General features: G+C 36.6%; 1 protein-coding gene across 1 annotated transcript; it reads left to right on the top strand.

Moving 5' to 3' along the window:
• Positions 1–7,990: 7,990 nt before the first annotated feature.
• On the top strand, positions 7,991–13,900 carry LOC121798784 (U-box domain-containing protein 33-like). The gene is made up of 9 exons (XM_042197963.1): positions 7,991–8,582; positions 9,117–9,238; positions 9,535–9,656; positions 10,082–10,186; positions 10,413–10,809; positions 11,049–11,186; positions 11,521–12,051; positions 12,240–12,995; positions 13,157–13,900. The coding sequence occupies exons 1-9, from the start codon at positions 8,297–8,299 to the stop codon at positions 13,337–13,339; spliced, it is 2,640 nt and encodes an 879-aa protein (XP_042053897.1). The 5' UTR covers positions 7,991–8,296; the 3' UTR covers positions 13,340–13,900.
• Positions 13,901–18,783: the final 4,883 nt, after the last annotated feature.

The raw sequence follows: 18,783 nt of genomic DNA on the forward strand, positions 1-18,783 counted from the left end.
TCCCTAGGAATTATTGCTTCGCTTTCTCCTAGTCGAGTAAGTGCAAAGCAACGGACGTGTACGTTTGATCCAGGAGGGAGTATTTCGCGACACTTTGCTCGTGATTGTAAAAAGATTGAAGCATTTGATGGCTGGGAAACAACAACAATTCAGATGTATTATCATCCACATAAGTATGTTCTTAAGCTCGGGACTTCTGTGGGTGTCCTTGGACTTCGTCAACTTTGTGCAATTCTTGAGGATTTGCATACATTTGATCCGGGTGGGGATACCTCGCCAAAGCTTCTAGTCGCGACACTATTCGTTTTGTCGTGGTTTCTACCTTGAGGACAAGGTGGATTTTAACAGAGGGGGAGTTGATACGAGAATATCTCTACGAATATCCCCAAATCTCTCTTATTTAGTTTAATATTGATTTATCATATATTTCCCATATATTATTAGGATCTTTATTTTCTTGTTCTCTAAGTCAGGGTAGTCTTATAAATAGGAGGCATTGTATTCTTCCCATTCATTCAAGAAATATCAATTATCTTTCTATTTTATTTTCTCTTACTCTCTTTCCTTTCAAACGTGCAAAACGCACAAAATCATAATTTTGACGCCGGATTGATCGACGGGCAAAAGCTCCCGCGACGTTCGACGCAAAATCTACGAGTTAAGGAACTTCATCCTTAACAGAGGCATTCAAAATTTTTGGAATTTAGAGAAGGAAACTTAACGATTTTTCTCGGAATAAACATTGAACATGCAATCATTTTGTTTCTACATCAGCAAGAATAAAACTAACGAAGGTCAAATAACTGAACGAAGAATACTGACTATAAACTATCTCAGAGAGAGTATCCTCTTTAACATTCTGATTTAACCCACACACCTAAATCTAAGTATAAGATACAAACATGCACATATGTTGGTAAAGATTCAAACACCAGCAAACATCGTATGCATCACCACCTCATTAGTCATAATTTCGTCTTGAGAATTCTATGAAAACTGAAGAAACTCCCTGTGAAAGTGACAGCTGAGGTGTTGTGGCCGAAGCTGTGATGCTGTCTGACTTCTCCCAAAGATCGAAGAAGACTCTCATCCACTGGAAACCCCAATCGGTATCCTTATTGAGTCAATGTATGCCAACCAACAGGGGGAAAATCAACATCCGAGCAACATTCACTAATTTTTTTTAACAGTTCCACTGATTTTGTCACATAATATGCATCGATTTCCTCATTGACCCGGTTATTTTTAACGATTGCTGTATTGACCTCATAAGTGCATGAGGACGTACATTAATAACATATCTATTCATTCAAATATTAAAAAAAATGGTCTAAAACTCACAGCTCTTGTACAGAAACACAGCAAACTGAAAAAAGGAACGGTTAGTATGACTTGAATTTGTCTCCTAATTGGGATATGATTATTTTCCTAATTGGGATAGGCTTATTTTCCTAATTAGGATAAGATCTCATGTGTGCCTATTTATATGTGAGTAGATCACATAATTCAGTGATCGTGGTCTTAGATCTGAAATTTGTAACTGCAGTCATAATACAATTTGTTCTCCGTTCTTGCCCGTGGACGTAGCCAATTGGCGAACCACGTAAATTCTGTGTCTTCTTTACGTTCTTTCGTTTGTCGATTACACGATTGCTCTATTTTGTCACAACAAACTAGTATCAGAGCCAGGTTGGCGTTGGGTCTGGTCCGGTTTGAGAGACCCATGTTCGAGTGGGGCCGACGATCCTGACAAGTCTGAGTCGGGCCCATTATGTGTTTCGATGTGGTCTCGGTTTGAGGGGGAGGTTTGTTGAGGACAAACCTATCCCACATCAGAAATTTGAGGGAAGTTTGAAGGTGTATATAATTCCTGTCCAACCTCAATTAGTTTGATGCCTTTTGGGAGTGACCCAAAAACAAATCTGTGCGAGCTAGACCCAAAGCGGACAATGTCAAACTAATGTTGCCGACGCCGACAATCCTAACAAACTGGTATCTAGAGCCTGGTTTTTGGACTAGGGTTTTGAATTCCGCATCTGTTAGGGTTTCCGTGTTAATCGATCAAGATGTCTGCTTTGAACATGAAGGTCGACAAATTCACCGAGAGAAATAGTTTTAGCTTATGGCAAATCAAGATGCGATCTCTATTGAAGCAGCAGGGTTTGTGGGCGTCGCTCAAAACAAAGAAGGCAATGGAGGATGATGAGGAGTGGACAACCTTAGACGAAAAGGCACACTCGACCATCATGTTGTGCCTGTCTGACGATGTTATCATCGAAGTTACTGAGCAGGAGACTGCTGCTGCCCTTTGGACTAAGTTGGAGAGTCTTTACATGACGAAGTCTCTAACCAACAAGTTGCTCCTAAAGCAACGTTTGTTTCGATTATGCAATTAGGAAGATATGCCCATTCGGATCATCTGGAAAATTTGAACAAAATTTTGCTGGATTTGCGTAATGTTGATGTCATGAGCTGTAAGTTGCTCGTGGAGGGCAAATTCGAGGCAAGGATGAAGAAGTTTGTTTGGGCTAAGCAGTTGGACCCACAATTTGAGAAGTTGGGGCGAAATGGGCCAAGCAGTTGGACCCACAATTTATTGTTTTACATATGGGCTTTTAGTTGGACTACTTCTTGCAATTAATAGTGTATTTTGTTTGGGCATTAGATGGTACAATTAACATTTGAGGATAGTACTTTTAAGTTTTTTTTTCTTTCTTATTTCTTTTTTCACTAATTTTTTGATGCTATTAATCAATCAATGCCTAATGTTTTGTCTGGAACAGTACGTACTACATAATTGATGTTAATCATTTGTGTTAGTGTGCACTTTTTTTTATGAGTAAATGAATTTAAATTTTAAGATCGTGTCAGACTCGTATATATAGTAGAAAAACTTTGTATATATAGGCTGCAGTTACTCCAATATTAATTTAAAAAATTAAACAAAACATAATGGAGTACGTAAGAAACAACGAAATCGGCGTGCATCTATTGGTACAAATCAGAATAAATGAATACAGACAATTATTGTAGTGATTACTTTTGAACCAAGCCTAGATCCCAATTTCTTGAACTGACTTGAAGCAACCTTTATAAATTGTAGTAGAAAATTATATACTGAGTATCAAGTAATGGTAAGTGCATTTGAATAATTAGGAGAGAGAAAAATAATAGAGAGAAAGCGGTGAAATTGAATAATTAGGAGAGAGAAAAATAATAGAGAGAAAGAAGAAATAATAATTGTTCATGTTATGAAAAGTACTAGAAGGGAACCCATTTTATAGATAAATCAAAATGAAAATATAAGACTAGGTTCTAGTATTTTCTTAAAAGATCATGTTTTTTTTTAAAAAGTATTCATTCGGTTCTAGATAAACCCATTTTTTTTGTCTTGATACATTTCTTAAAATGAAAAGTTTATCTATTTTATTATTATTTTACTTTTCACTGTATAAAATTTTAGATCATTAAAAAAAAGATTATTTTCGTTGAGATGGTTAGGAGAGATTATATTTCGTGTTTACTGATCAACAGATGTTCGTGTTAGTAGTAAAATGTGATGAATTATTTATTTGAGTTAGCGTATGAGTGAGTGACCAAAAATATTTACACTCAAATAATTAAAGCAGGCCGTAGACGACGACGATTTAGTAGAGGAGAACCTTTTATGGACAATGGAATATTCCTGTATTTTATTTTTTTATACATTCTCCAATGGTTTTGACCTGTTAACCAAATAAATAATACTGCTAGTGAGAGTAATATTTTTTTTATTTATATCAATTTATCAAGGGAACTATCGACCATTAAATAGCCAGAATATTACTCATACGTTCGAACTCTTTTTGTTAGAATACGACATCATACATACATCGACACATGTGGATTTATTTAAAGGAAAATGATTTAGAGACATGATGACAATGCCATAACGAGGACTATATAGTAATTGTGCATTATATTATTATTTTTATTTGAAATAATATTATGTTTAAATACTTTATTACCCTTTACATTAAATTGTTCATTAATATACTTATTTAAGGACATTGCTCTAATTATGCATATTCAATTCTTTTGTTAACATGCAAACCATACAATTACGATTGATGACAATTCTTTTTTTATCTCATCTTTCAATTCATTTATTTAAACACACATATTTAACGTTTTAAAATATTATAATTCCATTAAGTCTATATATTTAGTGTTCATTTATTTATTAATAAAGGAATGATATACTTTATTAGCAAATAAATTATAATGGATTTCTTATCAAATTATTTTTATAATTTTAATTAAAAATAAATAAATAGCTACATAAAGTATTAAAAAAAATTTATCTAACTTTAATTAAATGTAAATAATCATATTTATAACATATGGCCAGAAATAATTACATTATAAATTTTAATATTGATAAATTTATTTTTTGTCACTTTTTATTCACAAGAATCTTTATAACATATGAGAGTTTTTTGCTCAATTCACCATAACATGCTATACATTTAAATTTGATATATGATGTAATAATACCAATCGAATTTAAGAATTTGATTTTAAAAAATATAATAATTTTTTATTTTTTATTTTCTTTAAATTCTTAAAATTTGGAACGTTAAAATCGGACCTCAATCAAAAAATAATCACACGTCTTAACTCGTCTCTTTAACATTTTAAATATATGCAGATAATATTTTCTGTTTTTCTTAATAAATTCACAACAACATGCAACAAATTAAAATTTAATATGTGGTGTATTAATACTAATTGAGTATGTGGTTTTGAAATAATTTCATAATTTCAATTTTAATCGTTTACTTTAAAAAATTATAATTTTTAAAATTTATGATTTTTGGAACGTTATGTTGAACCCCGATCACAAAAATAATCAAACGTTTGTAACTCATTTATTTTATATTATAAATATATATAATTATTTCTTTTCTTTTCTTTGTAATATATTAGAGTACTTAGCTCAAATTCATTGTAATATGCAACAAATTAAAATTTGAGTATATGAGTGTAAGAGTATTAACTAAGTTTACGGTTTTGATTTTAAAATTTTCATAATCTAAATTTTAATTCTCTACTTTCCAAATTTTAAATTTATTTAAACTCTCAACTTGTCCACTTTTTTATAAAATAGTACGATAAGACTTCTTGGCTCCACTAACTTATACAACAAATTAAAATTTGATATATAATAGTATTACTAATTAAGTTTAGTGCTTTTATTTTAAGAATTTTATAGTTTTAATTCTTTACTTTCAAAAATTTTAATTTCTTTTAAAATCTTAATTTTTGAAATATTACATCAAACCTCAATAAAAAATAATCACATATTCTTAACTCATCTATTTAATATTCTAAAGACATATACTTAAAGTTTTATCTTTTTCTTTACAAAATATTAGAGTTATTGGCCCATTCACTATGCAACAAATTAAAATTTGATAATCATACTGATTGAGTTTGCAGATTTGATTCTAATTCTTTATGTTCTAAAATTTTAATTTATTTAAATTCTTAATTTTTGGAATGCTACAATCGGCGATAACAAATATAATCGCATATTCTTAAAAGTCTATTTAATATTTTAAAGTTATATAGTTAATATTTTCTCTTATTTTAGTATAAATATTACTATAATTCTTAACTCAGTTCGATATATCATGCAACAAATTAACATTGATATATGACGTGGAGTATTAATACTTGTTGAGTTTGTATTTTAAAATTTTCATAATTTTAATTTTAATTTTTTTACATTCAAAAAATTTAACTTCTTTAAAGTCTTAATTTTTTTAATATTACAACTAAGATCATATAATCATATGTTCTTAAAATTTTAAAGCTATTTTAATATTTTCTTCCTAACTCTTTATATTAGATAATATTAATAAAATGAGTTTATGATTATTTATATTCTTAATTTTAAATTTCAATTAGTTGATATATGATACAATAAATAATTTAAAACGTGAGTAGTAGTCAATCCAATTATTTTCATAGTATTAAATAATTCCTAAAATTATGGAATATAATCTTATTTTTTCGGAAACCATAGTAATAGTATTTATCTAGATATATTGATGATGAGAACAAAATAGTGCATATTTCATGGTATTGTTAATGTTAGGGTAAAATAGTCTCAATCTAAAAAATAGTTATGGCAAAAAAATATAGGGGTATTATGGCATGGAGACATTATGTCTCTAAATCACTACCCGTTTTCAGTTTTCATAAAGAAACTCAATTCAACGTTATAAAGATGTTATTTCATTTTATTTGCCACTACATAATTGCACAAAAACTCACTATTATTTGCAAGTTTTAAGCTAATAAAAAAATAGTACGTGAAGCCTTGAAGGTGACTTCCTTTTTTATTGCATAATTGTCTATTGAAAACCAAATAAAATATTTCATCCTGCCTCCAGAAACGCGCAAAGATTAAAAAAAGTCGAATTGATCGATAAAAAAATTTCTTGATTGTTGACGTCACCAGAAAGTTCCAGTAATACATCATTTAGATAATGGAAACATACGATTACTGGGAAAATAAAGAGATTTCTAAATCTAATGTCAATGGTTTATCATAAATTTGACCATGGAGTAACTTTAAAACGACCACCCATCCATTGTAGTCACATTAGTATTAGTACGTGCAAATTAAGTGGGTGTTCGGTTGACAATATTAAATCTCATGATTAAATATGTATCATGTTTGGTTTATAAGATTGAACCTCACAACTTAATTCTAGATGAATAGTCTCATGATATTAGTAATGTCAACCGAACGCTACCTAATTATATGAATTATACATGGATAAATACTACAGACTTATAGCTCAGCAGTAGTACTAGTTTTTTTTCATCAAAAATCAGAAGTTTATAATTTATTATTTACATTTTAAAAGGTTTGAAACACATCAAAATTGGCTCAAACTTCACCATTTGAAGGGAATCATCCTTTTTTCATATTTACTATTTGTACTTGCATCTACACGATTGCCAATCGTCGAGTCTCTTAGTTTAAAATAATTATGCTATTATTATTCTGTCGACAAATTAAAGATAGCTCTTTTTGCTGACTTTACACATATATATTCCGTAGCCACCATCTAAAGCTATCGCATTTGATTTTTTTTCTATTTTCTTATTGTTCTTCTTCCAATTTCAGTTACGTGGACTAAAACAAATCATTATTATAATCCACATAACTAATTCTGAATATTTATGATAACACAGCATCTTAGGTCCATTGAGTTTGTTTAAGAAGTTATATGGAATAAGTTATTCCTCTTATCGTTCTACTCTATTTGATACAGTACATTTTTTTTGAGACGTCCACTCCATTTGATCCATCTCCTAAAACGATACATTGCTCTATCCATGCTATTCTAATTTCTATTTTATTTTTCTCCTCATTTAATTTTAAAATAATAATGCATGAGCTATCATGACCAATAGCAAATGTATCCATTAGACTGAGGCTTAAAATATAATGAGGCAACCATACATGATATTTAAGTTGAAAATGATTTTTAATTTATAGTACTATTTGAAAAAGTTTTTTTATTTATATTGAAATAGGATAAAGGAAGGAGATAAAAAAAGTAATAGTATGAAATTCTTATCGAAAGGCATCCAAAAAGTTACTACTAATATACTCCCTCCGTCCCAGTTACTAAAACATTAATACGTCACATATTGTGACAAAATACTACTCTCGTAACTATTTTGAAGTGTATTCTGTTAATGGATTTTCACGTAGTAATCTTGAGTATTTATTTTGATTAAATGTAACTGAAAAAACAATATAAAGATAGATGTCAATACAATCAAATACAAACAAAATAGTTAAGAATTAAATATAAAAAAATACTATTCCATATCGCAACTCTTAATTCATTTAATCATACTAAAACGATCTCAAATATAGTAATTTGAACATCAATCAATTAATATTTTTGATCAATTAACAAGACAGATTCAGCTTGACTTGCTCTCCAAATCCACTTCACCAAGACAAAACCTTCGTAATTTCCCAACAATTTCATCGACTTGTTTATAGATAAAACCTCATACAATTAAAATTCGGCCATCATCAAGTTATTTTAACTGTTTTTTTAATCGTATACAGCCAATGATTCCGGACAAGTAACCCCTTTCAGCAACCGCCATTTCTGCAAGCTAAAATCCGACCCACTAAAAGTCTCTTTCCGTTCTGGCATTTCATCATCCATGTTAAATGCATAGTTTATTTTTCGATGGAAACATTTGAGATTTTGTGATGGCTGTGATGGAAATTCCGGGGGCCGTTAACATAATTCGGTACCGGGAGATCGATTTGGCTCGTTTGAGTTTGAGAGGAAGTATGAGGGGTGAGCCGGAAATTGTGCAAGAATTGGAGCCCAGAACGACGCCGTCTCCGGCTCTTAGGGAGGAGATGATGTATGTGGCTTTGGGGAAAGATGTGAAGGAGAGTGAGAAGACGCTGATGTGGGCCTTGCATAATTCTAGAGGGATGAAGATTTGTGTTCTTCATATCCATCAACCTGCTCAGAAAATACCAGTGTGTTAGTATTCATTTCTTGCAAAATTCCTTTTTTTTTGATGGGATAATTCTTTTTCTTGGTGCATTGTGTACTCGTTTTCTTGATTTAGAGATTGGTCTTTTCTTAGTTGTTTTGGTATTTTTGATTGGATGATGATTATCTACTATTATGTATGTAGTTGGGTGAAATTCACCTAGGTTCGGTGTTTGGAGTTGTTTATTTTTTTCTAGTAAACCAATGTCCATCTCTTTGTTGGATTTGTTTTTCCTGTTTTTTATGCCTATTTTTACTCCAATGATAGCAATTATCATCGTGCCATTGTTATGAACTTATGATTGTAGTTTTCATTTGGATGACATGTTGTTTTGAAGGGCCCATGTCACCCAGAAACAAAACAATGCAATTCAACTAAGTTTTGAGGAAAAACGCTAGTTGAGGTCTAATCATTTGGCTCGTCTCGACAATATCGTTTGAATGTTTGCATATGGTTTTGTTTGTTTTGGTAGGTCACAAGTATGAATGGCTGACTTATGTTTTTTGCTTATTGGTTTGCAGTGGGTACTAAGGTTGCAATCAGTAGGTTGCAAGAAAATCAAGTAAACGCGTATCATGAAAATGAAAGACAAGATATGGTTAAGATTATTGACAAGTATATCCGAGTATGTGAACGATCAGGGGTATGAACTGGTCCTTTTGCTTTCTTAAAGTTTTTCTCTCCTGAAACTTTCATTCTAGCAATCCAGTTTTGTCTTTACAACTTGAAAATATACCTAAAACGACAACTGGTGTGGAATTTAGCATGTGATTATCAATGCTGTATCATATTTAACCTAGGATAGACATAGCTGCCTTGTGCTCTTACTATATTGATATGGAGTATTGTTTACTGAATTTGGTCTTTTGTTTAACATGCATCTGGAGATAATGCCATCTGCGCACTTCTTCTTAGTTCTGATTTCTTTTTCTTCTTTAGGTGAGAGCTGAGAAACTGTGCAAAGAAATGGACTCTATTGAGAAAGGCATAGTCCAGCTCATATACGAACATCAGATAAAATGGCTTGTCATGGGAGCAGCAGCTGATAAATCTTATTCGAGGTATAATGCGACATGTTTGATCTATACAATACAAAAATCTGGAATTTTATTGAACTGTGTAGATCATGTACACATTAGTCATTAGGGCTAAAAATTCACAATTTTGGAGATGTCTCTGCATAGTTTATATGGCCAATTATCTGGCCAAATGGACTTAGTGCCCAGAAAATCGGAATCAGTTTTACAATCTTATGGCAGCTTTTGATGTATCTTCCTAATCAATTTCTAGCCTACTTAATCAATTTGTAATCATATGAGATATGACTAGTGAATATTTGCCATTTGCTATTCTGCCTCATCATTTGAAGGTGATGGCAGCTTGTGACGTATCTTCCCTTGGCTTCATAGTTTCTTGACCTTCTGTCGTGACTTTGTTTTTCTTTTTATTGTCGTGATTGTATAACTTTATTATGTATACTTTTCAGAAAAATGAAGGAGCCCAAGTCTAAGAAAGCAATCCATGTGCGCTTGGAAGCACCTCCTTTCTGCCAAATTTGGTTCATATGCAAAGGAAACCGCATTTATACAAGGTATGTTAATAGTGTTGTATTATTTTGAGGCTCCTGCAATTCCTGTTTCCTAGTATAGAAACCATGTGTTGACTTTTGAACTAAATAGAGAGTGTAAACCCTATCATTTCTGGTTGACAATCAAGTTCTTTATCTGATTTTCTAGTGAAGATTCCTTCACAGCATGGAAAGTCTCTGTCAGTTTTCTTCGATCTGATGACTAGTTCCATGATTCATTTCTATCCAGGGAAAGTAAATTAGATGGAATTAACATAGATGTAGACTCTCCACCAGTTCAAGCAAGTCCGAATTCTGAAGCTGTGCAGACCTGGAGATCACGCTCACTTGCTGAAGGGGAAAGGGGTCAAATGGAGCTTCAAAGTTCAGCAACCAATCATCGTAGGTTTATGTCTGAAAATAATGGTATGCACTTTAGCAGCCCGGGAAGAGGTTCTCCTCATAGCAATTTGAATGAAGAACGTAACTCTGACTGGGACAACCAATCAAGGAGAACTCCTTCAGTAGGTTCACGCTTTTCTACATGTTCGTCTAGTGAAATAATTGATGATTCGATTGTAAGCCGCCTTTCAAGCACTCACGTCCATGGGGAGTATCGTTCATCTTCAGTGACATCCAGTGCTATAGTGAGTATTTCACTGAAGTTTAATAGAATTTTCTTATATAAGCAGCATTGTCTACATGCCTCTAACAAATCGAACACAGTTTACATTGCTCTTCCCATGAATATATAAAATAATCCTCAATTGTATGCAATATGGTGGTTGTGGATGTCTGGAAAGGTTGCCAAAGTGTCGTGAACTTGCAAATACTTCTCAGCAGGAGGTAATTTATGTTTTTCTGACTAGTTTATGAACTTGATCAGGATGGCAATATGGATGATGAACTGTATACTAGGCTTGAGCAATTTGTAGAGGAAGCACAAAGTTCCCGGAAAGAAGCTTATGAGGAATCACTCAAGCGTAAGAAAGCTGAAAAAGATGCCATTGATGCTTTTTGCCGAGTAAGTCTTAAGCACCACTGCTATCCTCTGGTTTCTTGTTCAGAAAAGAAGAATCAATTTCGTACACAGACAAGTATTATGTTGCTTATTCACATTTTAATTGCACTGGTTCTCCATCCCAGCCAATTTTTATTGGAGAAATTATTATTTTTGTCATGTGCAAATACTTTTTTATCAGCTTGCTTGAGCTGTTAAGATTTAGAAAAAAATTGCAGTTTTAGTTTTGGCGCTGTGATATCCTCCCAACTAATTTTCAGGGTTGCTAATCTTTTAAGCTAAGCTCTCATCAGTAATGACTTGAGAGAAGCTAATGCATGTTGAATTTATATTGTAGGCCAAAGAATCTAACGCGATGCATGTTGAGGAGCAAAGACACAGAAGAGAAATCGAAGAAGCACTATCAAGAGCTAGAGAAGAAGCTGATAATATGAAATGGCAACTCCGTGAGGTCACGGAAGCACTCAGAGTTGCCAAGGAACAGAAGCTTTCCCTAGAGCATCAAATTGCGGATTCCGATAACATGGTGGAGCAGCTGGAACCAAAAATGTATGCAGCTGTTGAACTTTTGCAGAGGTACAAAAAGGAAAGAGATGAATTACAGGTTGAGAGAGATAGTGCCCTCAAGGCGGCGGGGGATCTGAGGAAAAGACAAGCCGAGGAAGCATCAAGTTCATCTGTATCTCAGTTCTTTTCCGAGTTCTCTTTCTTCGAAATTGAAGAGGCAACAGCACACTTTAGCCAAACCTTGAAGATCGGTGAAGGCGGTTATGGGAGTATATATCGAGGGGAGCTTCGACATACTCAAGTAGCTATAAAAATGTTGCATCCAAATAGCTCGCAAGGACCTTTCGAATTTCAGCAGGAGGTAAGTTGTTAGATCTCTGCTCATTCATACGATAAGTTGTTGCACATAATTTGTAGGTCTTGTTGGTTGGTCGTTAGTTATGCGTACGCCACTGCCCTGATCCCACACCCTCGGCCTCCCAAATGCTGCAGTTAATATTTGATGAACACAATTTCAATTTTAAATGGACTCATGACACCTTGTTTCAGGTACATATCCTGAGTAAGCTGAGGCATCCAAACATAATCACCTTGGTAGGAGCTTGCCCGGAAGCTTGGGCCCTCGTTTATGAGTACCTATCTAATGGAAGTCTTGAAGATCGCCTCGCTTGCAGAAACAATACACCGCCATTGCCATGGAAAACTAGAATCTGTATAGCAGCAGAGCTATGCTCTTCTCTGATCTTTTTGCATTCTTGCCGCCCTGAGGGAATTGTCCATGGTGATCTGAAGCCTGCCAATGTACTGCTTGATGGAAACTTTGTTTCCAAGCTTAGTGATTTTGGAATATGCCGCAAGCTCCCCCATGAAGAATTATCAGAAAACACGACGCTATGTTGGATGACAGAACCAAAGGGGACACTTCTGTACATGGATCCGGAATTCCTCGCAACAGGAGAGCTCACTTCAAAGTCTGACGTGTATTCCTTTGGAATTATATTATTGCGGTTGTTAACAGGACGACCTGCACTGGGGATAACCAAGGAAGTCCAATATGCATTAGATAACGGTAACTTGAAAGATCTACTCGACCCAACAGCTGGTGACTGGCCATTCGTGCAAGCAAAACAGTTAGCTCACCTCGCCCTCAGCTGTGCTGACAAGAACCGTGGTTCTCGGCCAGAACTTGCTTCTGAGGTGTGGAGGGTGCTCGAACCAATGAAAAGATTCTGCGGAGGTTCGTCCATCCTTGGCTCTGAAGAGCAGAGACAGATTCCGGCATACTTCATCTGTCCTATCTTTCAGGTCTGTACATACTGCTTATATATATACATATGCTTTTAGACACCGTTGATCATAGATTTTTCCAAGAATCTTGAAACCAAGCCATCTTTCACTACCATAACTCCACAACTGAGTGTAAACCTTAGCATTTATTGTCCTAACTTCACCATTGCTATGTGCAGGAAATCATGCAAGATCCTGTGGTTGCAGCTGATGGGTTTACGTATGAATTGGAAGCGTTAAGGGGATGGCTGGAGAGTGGGCATGATACATCACCCATGACTAACTTAAAGCTTCCAAACTCCGATCTGGTGCCTAACCACACTCTCCGTTCTGCAATACAAGAGTGGCTGCACCAATGTTGAAGCCACTCTCTGTACATTGTCATATTAGCAGCACCTGTTTCCAGGCTTATTACGCGCGCACAAATACATTTGTTGTACAGTAGTTTACTACACCTGATTTGCTCATGGGATTTCAGTTTGTGCTTCTCTTTGTATCGTAATAGTGGCACCTGTTTATAATTATGTATAGCATTTTGAACAATGTTTTGTAATCAGATTTATTTTAGAGTAAAGGTCAATTTTGGTCCTAGACATATGACAAAAATACGAATTTGGTCCAAAACATTCTTTTTTTGACAAACAGGCTCATAACAAATGAAATCCTTGTCGAAGTGGTCCTTTTTACGGTTCCATCAAAAAACTAACGGTCATGCCACTGTATAATTAGCATTGACCATTAGTTTTTTGACAGAATCACAAAAAGGACTACTTCAGTGACATTTTCATTTGTTATGGGCCTGTTTTTCAAAATGTTTTGGGCAAAAATCGTATTTTGGTCATATGTTAAGGACCAAAATTGACCTTTACTCTTTATTTTAAACTCTTGATTCTTCAATAACGTATATACATTTTTTGCAGACAGATTTAGCATATTTTTTCCGTTCTATGCTGTCTGATTAGTAAATCATTTGTTGAAACTGCCATAAACAAATAAATTTGAATATTACATTTAACTAAAGAAAGTATGAAGTGACTATGCGCTATCCTTAAAAAATGAGAAATCCCGTTTACTTCACCATAGCACTGATTAACACCCGTAGTTACTCAGAGGCGCAGCCTTCTCCGTCTATACAACATACAGAAAGGCGACAAAACATCGAATGTTGAAACAGTTTGATGATCATCAGCCATTGCCAGTCTACGTGTTGGAAAGCTAAATTGAAGTGTTCCAAAGAGGATGTGGAGTCCCAACATGTTGGAAGTGTATAACATTTATTATGGAGGGTTCCAATAAGTATAGTTCCTAGAACATTTATATCTAGAGTCCTATATAATGTATCCTCCACGTACTCTCAAATAATCAAGTAAATAAAACATCTTTCTTCCTATCTTTCTTCATGGCATCAGAGCAGAGTAAAATCTGGCTCAGAAAAGATTCATCATAGCCAAGAAACCATACCAATCTCGGCCAAGAGGCTGAAACCGATCCCAAGCCAAATACCATACCAATCACGGCCAAGAGGCTGCCCAAAAATCCCTACACATAAAACATGTCAGGATCAGATTCCGAAGGAGAAAATAAACCCACAATCAAACCATCCAAGATGAAAACAAGCAAGCACGTCACTGTTGCATTCAAACTAAATGGGAAGAACTATCCTTTATGGGCCCGACTAATGAAAGTCGCGATAGGAAGCCGAGGAGGGTATTCCCACATCAAAGATCCACCGCCAGAACCAGAGAACCCCGGGTATGCCGAATGGGAGGAGACTGATCTCGTGGTGTTTTCGTGGATCATCGACAACGTCGAAAATGACATAATTGCCGACTTTGCTCACCACCAAACCGCAAAGGCAATCTGGGACAATCTCGCTGTAACGTTCGAAGGCAAGAAAGATCCGTATCTTATATACGATCTAGAGGATAAAGCCATCGCACTCCGCCAAGGAAGTCTGGATCTCGAAACTTACTACAGACGAATCCACGGACTGTGGATCAATGTAGATAGGTGTCGAAAACAACCGGTGGATTGTTGCGACAAGGGGGTCAAGCAGTTCCGAGAGTTCTCAAACACCATGAGGCTATTCAAGTTTCTCACTGGACTTAACCCTGAGTATGATACAATTCGAAGGGATATCCTCAAAGAGGAACCTTACCCCTCAGTCGAAGAAGCTTACGGAAGGGTCCAGAGGGAGGCGGCTCGATTGAAGATCATGCCACCGGCATCCTCGACACCTACCGAAGTTCCTGGCGTTGGAAGCGCCGATACATCATCGGGGGAGATCGGCTACGGGTACGGAGCACAGAGAGACCGGCCAATCAATCGAGGACCACCGCGACCGCCACCCACCAGAGCCAATCACCAAGACGGAGGAAGAATCGACAAAACCAAGCTATGGTGTTCACATTGCGGGAAAAACAAACACACGAGAGATACCTGCTTCCTCCGTGTGGGATTCCCCGAATGGTGGGACGATAAACAGAGGGCACGAGCACAAACGAAGTTCGCTGCCGTCGGAATCGGCGAAACAAGGCAGGGGAATCCCCAAAATCAACCCAGAGAAGGACCAAAGGGAGGACCGAATCCAGGTACCCCAAAATACCCCGGTGATAATGGCGGTGGCAGCAGTGGCGGCGAAGTTCGGGTTGGAAATTTCGTCGAGAGAACGGAAACTCAGATCGAGAGACAGAAATGGAGTGGAGGCGCAGCAATAGGAGGTATCGGGTTTGGTCAAGGATCAAACCCTAGATCTATCCCTTTATTGCATTTTAATCCCCAGAATATGAAAGTCATGCAATTTAGTCCGCCACTTATTGATAATCCCAAATGTGACCCCCCAGATCTGGATATTTGCGAAACCAACCCCAAATTCCCTAGAAAGTCCGACTTACGCCCCCCAATTAGCCATATCTCCACACATAATCGGTTTACACCGTTGATGAATTTTTCCGCTGCTTTATCTGTAAAAAATACAAAAAATGTTGATAGGAAGGGATGGATTTTTGATTGTGGCGCCACAGACACTATGACACCAGAAAGATCTGATTTTAGTAATTTTAAAGAGGTTACTAAAACTTACATTAGAACTGCCAATGGGGAATTCATTACTGTAGCAGGGGCAGGAACCATAAGAATTTCCCCTACTCTTCGATTATCAAACTGTCTGTTTGTCCCTAGCCTGTCTCAGCGGCTAATGTCAGTAAGCCACGTAACAAGGGAATTAAATTGTACACTGCTAATGCATCCAACTTTCTGCATCTTACAGGATATTCGGACGAGGAGGATCATTGGGCGTGGCACTGAGGATCGAGGACTCTACTACGTGGATGGGGTAGCTCAACATGGCAGTGCGATGCTGGCTCACGGGTCCACGAAAGAGGAGGCTTGGCTGTGGCACAGAAGACTAGGACACCCGTCTCATGGTTACTTTAAACTTTTGTTCCCAAATTTTTCTTTACCTAAAGATTTTTCTTGTGAAACTTGTGTTTTGGCCAAAAGCCACAGACAGAGTTTTAAACCTTCAGATACCCGTATGAAATCCATGTTTGATTTAGTGCATGCTGATGTGTGGGGGCCGGCACCTGTTATTGGGGGTAGTGGATTTAGATATTTTGTGACATTCATTGATGATTGCACGAGAATGACTTGGATCTATTTCTTGAAACATAAGTCAGAAGTAATTGACAAATTCATTCTTTTTTTCCATATGATACACACCCAGTTCCACAAAACCATAAAAATTCTTCGTTCAGATAACGGGAGGGAATTTGTTAACACCGCTATGTCCAATTTCTTTCATAAACAAGGTCTCCTCCACCAAACATCCTGTGCTTATACGCCCGAACAAAATGGGGTAGCTGAGAGAAAAAACCGAACCATTCTGGAAATGACCCGTGCCCTTATGATTGAGTCCAACGTCCCAAAATTCCTTTGGCCAGAAGCCGTTGCAACCTCTATCTACCTCATAAACAGACTACCCACCAAAATTCTAAAAACCAAAACCCCCCTTGACATCCTTTCCCAACAAGCCCAAATACCAGAATCCCTTAGCATGCCACCAAAAGTCTTTGGATGCACTGTCTATATTCATATCCCTAAACATGAAAGAACCAAATTTTCCCCTTGCGCAACCAAATGTGTCTTCGTGGGATATGGGGTCAACCACAAAGGGTATAGATGCTACGATCCAAACACTAGGAAAATCATCACCACCATAAACTGTGACTTCCTTGAAACCGAGTTCTTCTATAAACACCACCTTAACAGTCAGGGGGAGACATCCGAAAGTAATTATGGGGACTGTCTAAGTTGGTTTGTGCCACTTCCAAGCCACTCGATTGAGGATCCACCCGAGACAGTTGTCACTGTCGCCGAGCAAGCCCCTCCAGAGTCTCCTCAACCGCGCCCATCTGACTCTCCTTCACCAATATCCGAGGTATGTCCGGAACCAGTCTCTGAGGAAAGTTCTACAGTTAATACTAACACTGCAGAAACCGAGGATAATACTGTAGACAGTGATACCGGGAGGTATGTTCTCCCTCCACGAAGTACTCGAGGAATTCCTCCAAAGAGATACTCTCCGGAGAGAATTGGAAAGAAAAGCAGATATGGAGTGGCAAACTTTGTTCAAGGCAATCTGACGAAAATGGCCCGAGCATTTGAGGCTGCATTATATGAAGAACAGGAGATCCCGCAGACTGCTGAAGAAGCAATGAAGTACAAACATTGGAGAGAAGCTATGCTTACCGAGATGAAAGCCTTGATGAGGAATGATACTTGGGTGAAAGAAAAACTGCCAGAAGGAGTGAAGGCTGTGGGATGTAGATGGGTGTTCACTATCAAAAGAAGGCCAGACGGGTCAATCGAACGATATAAGGCCCGACTAGTAGCAAAGGGATATACTCAAACGTATGGAGTCGATTATTCCGAGACTTTCTCCCCAGTAGCAAAAATCAACACCGTACGAGTATTATTCTCGATTGCAGCAAACAGAGACTGGCCTCTCCATCAGTTCGATGTCACGAACGCATTTCTACACGGTGAACTACCAAAGCCCGTGTTTATGGTTCCTCCCCCAGGGTTCACTAACGAATTTATGACTGGAGAAGTGTGCAAGCTGAAAAGAACGCTATATGGGCTGAAACAGTCCCCAAGAGCCTGGTTCGGCAGGTTCACCGAAGTAATGAAGAAATATGGGTACCAGCAGAGTAACTCAGATCATACATTATTTCTCAAAAAAAGGGGAGGAAAGATCACGTGTCTCATCATCTATGTCGACGACATGATTATCACAGGAGACGATGAAGAGGAAATAGGTGAATTGAAAAAGAACTTGTTCACAGAGTTCGAGATGAAAGACCTAGGCCTCCTCAAATACTTCTTGGGCATTGAAGTCTTGAGATCAAACCGGGGAATCTTCATAAACCAAAAGAAGTATGTGCTTGACTTGCTTGCAGAAGTGGGAATGATAGATTGCAGACCTGCCGACACTCCAATAATACAGAATCATGGATTACAAATACGTGAAGGAGGAAAGCTCACCGACAGGGGGAGATATCAGAGATTGGTAGGAAAACTCATCTACCTTTCACATACTCGACCAGATATAGCATATGCAGTAGGTGTCGTCAGCCAGTTTATGCACTCACCGCAGGAAGATCATTGGGAAGCTGCCATAAGGATCGTTCGATACTTGAAAGGAACGGCAGACCATGGGGTGTTGTTTGAAAAACATGGTCACTTGGAAGTACATGGGTTCACTGATGCAGATTGGGCAGGAAACCCGAATGATAGAAAGTCAACC

The sequence above is a fragment of the Salvia splendens genome, chromosome 4 (assembly GCF_004379255.2).
Source record: "Salvia splendens isolate huo1 chromosome 4, SspV2, whole genome shotgun sequence".
Classification (NCBI taxonomy): domain Eukaryota; kingdom Viridiplantae; phylum Streptophyta; class Magnoliopsida; order Lamiales; family Lamiaceae; genus Salvia; species Salvia splendens.